Source organism: Eurytemora carolleeae, unplaced genomic scaffold, assembly GCF_000591075.1.
Source record: "Eurytemora carolleeae unplaced genomic scaffold, Eaff_2.0 scaffold1076, whole genome shotgun sequence".
Taxonomy (NCBI): Eukaryota; Metazoa; Arthropoda; class Copepoda; order Calanoida; family Temoridae; genus Eurytemora; species Eurytemora carolleeae.
In genome coordinates, this window is record NW_019396980.1 from 27,457 (window position 1) to 39,478 (window position 12,022).

General features: G+C 29.2%; 1 protein-coding gene across 1 annotated transcript; it reads right to left on the minus strand.

Annotated features, from left to right (window-relative positions):
* Nucleotides 1-1,936: 1,936 nt before the first annotated feature.
* LOC111710743 (uncharacterized) lies at nucleotides 1,937-9,490 on the minus strand. Its single transcript, XM_023484861.1, has 4 exons — nucleotides 9,278-9,490; nucleotides 7,455-7,526; nucleotides 3,740-3,787; nucleotides 1,937-2,277 (listed from the first exon to the last, which is right to left on the minus strand). The coding sequence occupies exons 1-4, from the start codon at nucleotides 9,351-9,353 to the stop codon at nucleotides 1,937-1,939; spliced, it is 537 nt and encodes a 178-aa protein (XP_023340629.1). The 5' UTR covers nucleotides 9,354-9,490.
* Nucleotides 9,491-12,022: the final 2,532 nt, after the last annotated feature.

Consider the following 12,022-nt stretch of genomic DNA (forward strand, 5'->3'; position numbering starts at 1 on the left):
ACCCACTCAACTTAGAATCTCAAAACCAAAAGCTATTCTCGTGGGCCTCTCGAATTCCCCAATATAAATGTGAGGCAAATCGGTCCAAGGGTTCCTGAGTCATGATGGGACAAACAAACAAACAGATTACAACTTTATAGATATAGATATTTAGCTAATTTAACATAATTAGAACTGCAAAGAAGAAAACTTAGCATGAACTTATAAAATGCACATTAGTTTTAAAAATTTTAAAAAGTTGTAAAAAAAGGAAATTACAATTTTTAAACACGTTACCGTTTTACCAGAGAAAAAAGAAACAATTTTTAAGCGGATTAGTAATTCATATAAAAACCACAAATTCCTTTGCAAAAATGTTGTGATTTTGAAAGTGCAATTATTGAAATCACGTTTTAAGGATTTAAGTTGAGTTTAGACATTTTTAAAAGAATTAAGCTTAGTGGTTCTGTAAAAAAAATATATTTTTTATCTTTTATTTTTTACATTTTTTAAACGTAAATGTTTGTATCTTCAACGAGAATATAGAATATGGATCAATGTTATTCATATAAATCTTGTTTAAGGACGGTTTACAGTGTAATTAAAAGATTAAGAGGGCTATGATTTGACATTGATACTTTATTGCCAATTAATCCTCGAAAAAAATATATTCTTTTTTTTCTTTTGATATTTTCAAGGTTTTTTTTCTACTTTCAGGAGGTTTTACAAAAAATCTAAAATGTAAGTTTAGGAAATCTTCTGCCTGAGTCGAGATTTTTTGTAACAAAAACAAATTTAAAGAAAATTTAATTTTGAAATATAGAAAGATTCTCATATTTTTGTTCAGTCTCCTGATAGCCTTAAAAATGTTCCATGTTTAAAAACATAGAAAACGTTGCTTAACTCTGAATACAAGCGAAACAAACAGATGGGGTTCAAACAAAACAATGAATGAGGAAGAATTTGAGCCGCGGTTTAAATCCGCCAGAACCCGGTTTAAATTCAGCGCCGGCTTAAATCTTTAAACATTTGATACAATTTTAAGTGGAACCAGCCATATTTAAACCGCGGCTTAAATTTAAACCGCCGCTCAAATTTTTTAAATTCGGCCACAGATTTACTAGACTCAGAATAATGAAGGCCATTGTTTTCAAGTTTGTTCATACCAGAGATAAGAGAGTTACAGAGATCGATTATCAGCTAAAATATGCAATATTCTGCACAGCATGTTCTATTGTGTACAAGTACTGTACACGACCACTCAGCAAACATCTGTATTCAGGGATATTTAAGGATCCTTTGCATAAGACTAAATTCCTAAATGTTATGTTTCATGTTTAAAATTGGAGTATTTCTTTAAAAGTTGTAAAACTTAACCCCTGAATGGGTATTATGTTCAAAAAGTGGTCGTTAGATGACAACCTAAAAGCATATCGTAAAAACGTAGCATGTCGTGCCGGGTCAACTTAGGCCTACGTAAGACCACCCTATTAATTGAGATAAGCAGTCTGTGTAGTCTGTGGTTCATGCATATTTAAAGTTTTTTAGGATTAAATGTGTCTTAAATAATTCATAATGTTTAACGCACAACAAAATTTGCAATAAGTTTGCTTTTATCGCATTAAGCAAAATAAAAACGATTTATTAAAACGATTTTAACAATTTAAAAAAAATCGTTTATGGATATCTCTGGTTAGAGTAAAAATTTGGTATAAAATAAAACAGGAAACTTATTGAGAATACAATTTAAAAAAGATTGACCTATCCCCGATTCTTTTTTAGCCTCTTAAAAATCCAATAGCCTTGAATGTTTGACAACTGACTTCAAAGCGATATCCATGAGTACAGTGAGTGAAGTTATATCAAATGCACACTCTCATGAATTCTATACATAAACCTTTCATACTTTAAGCACTTATAGCTGTTCATTAATGTTTACCTTTGAAAATGAATGCTCTCACAAGAGGGTTAAAGAAAGCACCCCACATAGGTTGAAGTCAGGCAAGGAGTACTCCGATGAAGCTGAATTGAAGATATATTCACCAGAAGACTCCGTTGAGGACATCATTGCCTCCGATGGCTTCGACAATACTGAGATTGGTGACGAAGGCTCGAAGATTGATGAAATAGACGAAGATGATTTTGGAGGGACTCTGCTGCTGGGGGATAGTATCAGAGTATCCCCTCCGGAAAATGGAGAGGCGTTGGAGGATGGACCTTCAGAATTCAGAACCTCCATCTTCTGGAGGTTGTCCTCCAATATCCTCCCGTTGTTGCTGCCATAAACAGGACTCTTTTCTAGAAATAGATCAATTCTGACATTAACTCTAATCAGGTCTAATTTTAGATTCATAAAATAATAGAGGAAATGTACGCACCAAGGAGGAGACTTTACAGACGACTGTTCGAATATCTTTGAGTCTTATTTCTTACTTTCTCAGCTTTCTAGTTTTCTTTAACTGTAAACTTATTTCTCTTGTTGAACAATCATTTATTTTACGATAAAAAGACTGTATATAAGACAGAAGACAAATTTTAACCTTTAGCACTTTTTATTTCAAGAGTTTTAGAATTTTTGCAGGTCGTCGTTAAAGTTTCATCCTTATATATCCTCCTTATATAGCTATACATCCTTCTTTCCGAATTATCTATATATATACTTTGCTTGTCTGTCTGTCTGTTTGTTTCTTTGTATACAATAAACGTCAAAACGGCTGAACTGATCGGGCCCAAATTTTTTTGGGACCTCACGGGACCCCAGGTAAGGTTTATGAAAGATTAAAATTTCAAAAATTTTCCTCTAACAAATATCGATTTTTGAAAATTTTGAAAATCCACGAAATTTTTGTTTGTTTTTGTTTTACAATGTATACAAGGAGAACATGTTCACAATTGAAATAAAGACGGGCGCGAAGCGCCTTGCAAACCTAGTTATCTTGATTATTTTAAGTTAAATATGCAAAGACATAATTAAAAGCAATAAAAAATTTAAAATAATTAAAAAATTGCGAGCCATGCTTAATCAATGATCAACCGTAATATCTTCTATGTACATTTATACTTTTATTTTGAGAAATATAATAACATTTACCAGTATTGTATTTATGGTATTAATTGTAATTATGATATAATTGTTTTTAAATAAAATGCTCTTAAAAGATCAATAAAAATTTCAGCAACTTTGAAAATGAAACATTGTGTAACAACACAGAAAATGTATGCGTCGAAAAATAATCGATGACTTTAGGTTGTAATATCTGAATGATTTGTTTGAAGTTAAATTGATTATTTTACGATACAAGTCGTATATTACAACTTTCTGAAATTGTATAAACGCCAGGTTCTTCAGTATAAGTCGTTTTAAACAATTTTATCTTTAATGACGCAACAGATAGAAGTAAGATTAGTAGCGTTCAAAAGCGATTTTTTTTCGCCGTAAGCCTATACCCCCTTTCATTTTTCGCGAACACTCCCTTTGAGAATGCTTGATCTATCAAAGTTATCCCTGCACGCGGATATTGAAGAGATATTCAATTAGTCCATAGGTCAGCACAGATGTATATCAATGATTGATTCTGAGATTCAAATCACAAAAGTTAAAACTTCGAAAAATTAGAAGTATTCAATGTAATGTACTGCGCGGCGAAAATATTATGTACTGTTCCATATCATATAAGAATTAAGTGCATGCATGTATATGAAATCGATCTAATTACAATAATTGGTTGAATCAAGTAATCATGCATTTTTCTACGCTCACCCTGGGACCTGCATTCTTTCAAGCTTCTTTTCCAACAACTTTGGCAGACTAAAAATTAATTATTTTTATCAAGAGACTTTATAGATATATAATTACTGGTTTATTTTCAATTAAAGGGAATTTTCATAAATTGCGAATTTTTTAATTTTCAAGAGTTAGAATGAAAGTTTCACGCCAAAATAAAGTAAATTTTTCGGAAAATTGATATTTTTATTTTTTTAATTTATATTTTTATCTAAAGCTTCTATTTTTAACGAGTAATTGAAAGGAACAGTGTAAGGTGTTGAATTTTTATATTTTTCATGTTTTTTATATGCTGCAACCAATGTTGAATTTTTTATATTTTTTATATTTTTTATACGCTGCAACAATGTTTTTATATGCTGCAACAATGTTTTTATATGCTGCAACAATGTTTTTATATGCTGCAATGCAATAATGTTTTTATATGCTGCAACAATGTTTTTATATGCTGCAAAAATGTTTTTATATGCTGCAACAATGTTTTTATATGCTGCAACAATGTTTTCATATGCTGCAACAATGTTTTTATATGCTGCAACAATGTTTTTATATGCTGAAACAATGTTTTGATATGCTGCAATAATGTTTTTATATGCTGCAACAATGTTTTGATATGCTGCAATGCAATAATGTTTTTATATGCTGCAACAATGTTTTTATATGCTGCAAAAATGTTTTTATATGCTGCAACAATGTTTTTATATGCTGCAACAATGTTTTCATATGCTGCAACAATGTTTTTATATGCTGCAACAATGTTTTTATATGCTGAAACAATGTTTTGATATGCTGCAATAATGTTTTTATATGCTGCAACAATGTTTTGATATGCTGCAATGCAATAATGTTTTTATATGCAACAATGTTTTGATATGCTGCAACAATGTTTTTATATGCTGCAACAATGATTTTCTTTGCTTTGCTCAAAACTATATGGCTACAAAAGTCGTACAAGTAATTTATCACGGAAGAATTACGTTTGTAAAAAATCTAAATTTTATTTGTAGGGTTGGAACAAAAATAAAATCAATAGACTTCCAAGACTTCCAATCAAGAAAATAGAATCATATTGGAGAATTGACTTTGAGAAATCTAAACGAAAAATATTTCTTCGTAAAACAATAAACCTTATGGCGTATTTTTATGGTATAAACTAAACATTTTTGAACATCAAAACTGCCCCGCCCCCCCCCTGGAAAATGAATTTTTTCGATCTTTCCATTTTCAAGTGTAATTAAAAGTTCAAAGTATAAAACTACAAAGGACATTAAAAGTTGGAAATCTCTGAACTGTGAACATTTAATTAAAGATTCTTCTTACTGGTAAATATCAGCGTATGTATGTTTCAAACTAAAATTTTGCAAAAAGTCAACCCATTTAACTTAATAAACTCAAAATCAACCTAAGAACATGCCCGTGGTTCTCCACTCAAAATTTGAGTCAGATCAGTCAAGGGGTTCCTGAGTTTTGATCGGAAAAACAAACACAGACAAACAGATTACAACTTAATGTATAGAGATAACAAAATAATTTGCAACTACAGTGAATCCCAGATTTATGAATACATAGCAAGAGATTTTTATAATGTCGTATTACATATTTAAGATCAAATGCATGCAACGGTAAAGTGAGTCTAATATAGCCCTGAAATATAAATGCAATTGATATATTAATATTTAACTCATTTTTCCGCGGCATTTGATCTTGTAAAAACTCTCAATAAACAGCTTGTTAAATATAAAACTACTCAAATTAAAATAGCATGTTATGTATTAAAAATACTCAATAAATAGCTTGTTATGTATAAATACCACGCAATAAATACTTGTTTATGTTCTAAAACTACTTAATAAATAGCTTATTATGAATAAAAACTACTTAACAAATATCATGTTATGTATAAAATATAAAAACTACTCAGTAATTAGCTTGTTATATGTATAAATACTACGCAAGAAATAGCTTGTTATGTATAAAAAACTACTCAAAAAATAACTCATTATGTAGAAATATTATTCAATAAATACCTTGTTATGAATAAAAACTACTCAATAAATATGAAACTACTCAATAAATAGCTTATTAAATTTAAAACTATTCAAAAAATAGCTTGTTCAATTCAAAACTACTCAATCAATAGCTTGTTAAATATAAACCTTCTCAAAAAATAGCTTGTTATGTATAAATACTACTTAAAAAGTAGCTTGTTATTTATAGAAACTGCTCAATAAATAGTTTATTTTGCATAAAAACTACTCAACAAATAGCTTGTTATGTATAAAAACTTCTCAATAATTAGCTTGTTATGTATAAGTACTATGCAATATAGATTTTATGTATTAAAAATAAACAATAAATAGCTTGTTATGTTAAAAAAATACTCAACAAATAGCTTGTTAAGTATAAATTCTACTCAATAAATATCTTAATGAATAAAAAACTATCAATAAATAGTTTGTTAAATATAAAACTACTCGTCTAATGGCTTGTTGAATATAAAACTACTCAATAATTATCTTAATGAATAGAAAACTACTAAATAAATAGTTTGTCAAATATAAAAATACTCCACAAATGACTTGTTAAATATAAAACTACTCTACAAATGGCTTGTTAAATAAAAAACTACTCTAAAAATGACTTGTTAAATATAAAACTACTCTACTAATGGCTTGTTAAATATAAAACTACTCTACAAATAGCTTGTTAAATATAAAACTACTCTACAATGGCTTGTTAAATATAAAACAACTCTACAAATAGCTTGTTAGATATAATAATACTCTACAAATAGCTTGTTAAATATAAAACTATTCTACAAATGGCTTGTTAAATATAAAACAACTCTACAAATAGCTTGTTAGATATAAAAATACTCTACAAATAGCTTGTTAAATATAAAACTATTCTACAATGGCTTGTTAAATATAAAACAACTCTACAAATAGCTTGTTAGATATAAAACTACTCTACAAATAGCTTGTTAAATATAAAACTATTCTACAAATGGCTTGTTAAATAAAAAACTACTCTACAAATGGATTGTTAAATATAAAACTACTCTACAAATGGATTGTTAAATATAAAACTACTCTACAAATGGATTGTTAAATATAAAACTACTCTACAAATGGATTGTTAAATATAAAACTACTCTACAAATGGATTGTTAAATATAAAACTACTCTACAAATGGATTGTTAAATATAAAACTACTCTACAAATGGATTGTTAAATATAAAACTACTCTACAAATGGATTGTTAAATATAAAACTACTCTACAAATGGATTGTTAAATATAAAACTACTCTACAAATGGATTGTTAAATATAAAACTACTCTACAAATGGATTGTTAAATATAAAACTACTCTACAAATGGATTGTTAAATATAAAACTACTCTACAAATGGATTGTTAAATATAAAACTACTCTACAAATGGATTGTTAAATATAAAACTACTCTACAAATGGATTGTTAAATATAAAACTACTCTACAAATGGATTGTTAAATATAAAACTACTCTACAAATGGATTGTTAAATATAAAACTACTCTACAAATGGATTGTATATGTTAAAACTTCATCCTTTTCCAACTTCATTTTCTAATTTTCTTATCAAATTGTTTAGATGATGATGAATGAAGAAATATAAAAAGATAAAATTGAGTTTAAAACTTTTAAATACCTGATAAGTTGTTGAGCGGACACTTTTGATCTGATCTTCTAAGAGAGAATATTTCTATCCCACTCAGGAAATCTTTTTTAGACATTCGTTAGAATTAGTTTGTAAGTTTTGGTTTTATATTTTTTCCCTTTTGAGTATATCAAACTTTAGGTAAGAAGTCGGTCATTTTTACCCCAGCCAAATTTCATAAAAGTCAAATCAACTAAAAAACAATATGTTATGCCTCCCAAAAACATTAATCGGTCCCGGACCCCAATCCCTTTTTCTTTTAACACCCTTTGGTAATTTCATAAATAAAAAATGTATATAAAAGAGAATAGAACATGTCGTGCAAAAAAGGAGTCACGTGCTTCTCAATGCTGCCCCTCAAAGGATTTATGTTACTGCCACGATTTTAAGACATGATTTTAGGATATATGGGAAAGTTCCTTAATGCGTAACTAACACAACTAAAGTTACTTTTGTATATTTTATTTTAAATGATAAAAACATTCCGGGACTAAATTATGTTCTCCAACCCCTTAACTGGTTTAACACTTTTACCCTCTCAAATCGTTTTTCTCGAAAATTCGACGAGAGGGCATAAGGAGTCAGTCCTAAACTGAAATTTCTAAAATTTCTCCATGTTTAGATAATGTTCAGATTAAACTGTAAAAAAAGTATGAGTTTATTTCAAGAATTATATATACATTGAAGATATATTCACAATGAACAGATTAGAATGAAGAGAAAGATTAGACTATCCAATCTACCATAATCCTTTTTTTCATTTCAAAATACAATTGAATTTGGATTTAGGAAATTTATTTTTAGTCGTAAAACTATTGGTGCATTTTTTAATATTAGATGAAAAAATAAATTTGTTTTTAATTTCTTTTTTTTTTGAGCAAATTAAACATATTTTAACAAGAATTACCTACATAAACAGCTATATTTTGTTGTTGCTAATTTCAGTTTTTTAAAAGATATTATAAGCATACTGCAATCTTAAAAACAAAGATTTAATTTTTTCTAATTTTTCCCCGGAATCTGGAGGCTTTTAATTTAGCTGAATTGAAAGCTAAATAAAGCTTTCTAAAAAGAATAGACAATAAGTTCATTCTTTTGTAATTTAGGTTAATTAAAATCAAAACAATTTAGTGTTTTGCTTTTTAAAGAAAACCATATTATTCATGATTTGTTCTTAAAATTCTTTAAAGTTGAATTCTAACCAGTTTTGGTACCTAGAAATGGAAACAATAAGAATATATAATCATGTTTTGGTAAATTAAAATAATGTTCGTAAAATTGCATCCTCCAGTTTCCCTTTTTTGTTGTAAAAAATCTAAGCAATAATTATTAACAACTACTTTTTTGATAATTTATGGGAATTTTAATTTACAAAGGGTTCCCAAGTTCAATTTAATTTACCAAGGGTTCCCAAGTTTAATTTACCAAGGGTTCCCAAGTTTAATTTACAAAGGGTTCCCAAGTTTAATTTACCAAGGGTTCCCAAGTTTAATTTACCAAGGGTTCCCAAGTTTAATTTAATTTACCAAGGGTTCCCAAGTTCAATTTAATTTACCAAGGGTTCCAAAGTTCAATTTTCATACAAAACATTCAAATGTAGTTTGGCACAATTTTATCGTCTATCTAACGTGAAAATGAAATGAAAAAAAAATTTCCGGAAACTTCACATGAACGGGAGGTTATTTTACTTAATTGTCCAGAGGGACTTTAAGTAACCTAACATCCCGCTGTTGGGGGAAAGATGGGTAGGTATAATATTGGTGAAAAGGTGGAAAAGAAAAGTATAAATTATGTTAATAAAAGATAACGAATGCCTGTGCCAATGTCGAATGTCGACAATAGAAGTCCTAAGACCAGAAGATCAAAAAGTCTCAAGCATTGTTGAAGCATCGTCTCAAAATCTTCTCCTCCTTTTCTAAGATTTTACCGGATCACATTTCTAGGTTGTAAAACTTGTTGTTCTCTTGGCACAGTTTATTTCTAACTGCAATAGAAGTATAAGCTCTCCGAAGATACTTCCGTAATCTCGGAGTCCAAACTTTTAGAGAGAAAACAATATCGCTCTTCTCTCGGTTTAAATTAACCCCCCGCCCCCTTCCCTCCTTAATGATCAAGGGGTATTGCAGAGGGCCTGGATCCTCTAGAGGATTTGGTTGACACGGAAATTTACAGGACAAAAAGAGATACAAATTTTGAAAAATCCTTCAATGTTTTTGCACTTTTTCAATATTTTCATATTACCTATCTTAGAAACTTTTTTTCATTCAAGTTACACCTTACCATGTTTTTTGAGGTTGATATACATAAATGTAATTATCGATATTATTTGTCTTAATTCATTTTGAAATTATTTTTCTTAAAAATACGTACACCATATAAATTTCATTAAATTATTTCGCGTTTGAAACACTTAACTTTGTTATCAATTGGATTTGAAAACTTCAGACTTGCACATTTTAGAATAGCGTTCGTAGATATTTTTGCATAAATTTTCAAGGCTGGATCGCGGGCTTGAATTTTACCTCGCTAACTGACTGAAACCTTTCCGTATCCCAAGTTAAGTAATTTTAAATCTATAGAGCACTTTAGCTTTAGTTTTAAAGATGCAAGTATGTAAAAATTCGAATCGATTTTTTTTGCCGTTGAACTTGCAACCTTTAAATCATTGTGCACGAACCATAAAATATTAGGTTATCCCCCCCCCCCTGTCCCCATGAAAATATCGAAGATGCCTAGCAATACATCTATTTAGAAGATATGAGAAGAAATATGATATAGATGCAGATTGCATAAAAGGGATAATGATATCCATGCATGCATTATATCTTAAAGGGACTTTAAGCGAAATTTCAAGTGAGCCTCTGTTTGTAGAAGGCAGTGTCCGATACCCAACAGTACCTTTAAAACCTTTAAAACCTAGTCAAGGATGACGGACTTATCCTTATTTATCTACAGAAACTACAGAAACTACAGAAACTACAGAAACTACGGAAACTACAGAAACTACAGAAACTACAGAAACTACAGAAACTTCAGGAACTACAGAAACTACAGAAACTACGGAAACTACGGAAACTACAGAAACTGCGGAAACTACAGAAACTACAGAAACTAAAGAAACTACAGAAACTAAAGAAACTACAGAATCTACAGAAACTAAAGAAACTACAGAAACTAAAGAAACTACAGAAACTACAGAAACTACAGAAACTACAGAAACTACGGAAACTACAGAAACTACAGAAACTACAGAAACTACAGAAACTACAGAAGCTACAGAAGTTACAGAAACTACAGAAACTATAGAAACTGCAAACTACAGAAACTACAGAAACTACAGAAACTAAAGAAACTACAGAAACTACAGAAACTACAGAAATTACAGAAAAGCTTGTAATATATCCAAAACTATAAGAAAAGCAACTTTTGGTTAGTTAACTTAAACCAAGGAAAAAATACAAAAATGCACAATTTTGTGAAATTGATAAAAATAAATCGGGTTTAAAAACTCCTTAAACTTTCTCTGTTGAGTGCGTGCATAACTTGATAATTTAATGGATTATAACTTTTAATATTTTTTTTCCATGACCCTCTTTGTGACAAAAATTGATCTGGGTGTTCAATAAAGCAGTATATGGTGGCATCTCGTAACAATGCATTTGTGTATTTGTGAAAGCATTGATCGTATAATATGTATTATAATTCTTAAATTACTGTAAGCATTAATTAGTTTTGTTAAAGTTTAATTCAGTTTTTAGCATTAAAACATATTCTAAAATGATAGCTGCAGTAAAAAAAAAAGATTCTAAACTCTTTTATCAAATTTAAGTCGTGAAGTTTTAACCAATAAATGTTAAAATAATATAATTATTGCTATAACGATTTAAATTATATAAACATGGAAACAGAATATATTTTAAAGATGTTTTAAAATACGCAGAAAACGATGAAAAATCCTATTCCGACAAAAATAAATATTTATAAAAAGTTGCTGGACCGTTAAAAATCCTATTTAAACCTATTAAGCTTCCAATTTCTTTATTGTATATAAACGAACAAAATATTATTTTAAGAATTTAAAATGAGAAATTTCTTGGACCGTTGATAATTTTTTCTTTGGAATTCGTAAAGAATGTGACGACTGTACGGAATTAACTCAGTTTTTTTTTACAAATTACATTTATGGTCCTTACTTCTATCTTTCTTTGTCAAATATTTCAGTATATCATTTAAAACAAATCCAAAAGATTATTTAGCTGAGGCTGCTTGTAGGGGGGAGGGGGATGTCCAACCACTGGAAAACTAGGGGGAAGTCCCCCTCTCCTGGAAAAATTAGGAGCTAAAGAAGAGAGAGCAGGCACCTTCTAGCCATTTAATTTAGATTTTTAAGAATAGATTTCAAAATGTTTTGCTTTAGGCGCCACTTTTTGAACTCAAAATTAATATTTAAAAAAAAAATAGTTAAAATCTTGCTAACACACTTTCTGCACTTCCACCCCTAGCTGGTTTTGAAATAAAATTTACCAAATTCCTTGTAAAAATTTCCAGGGGGGACAATT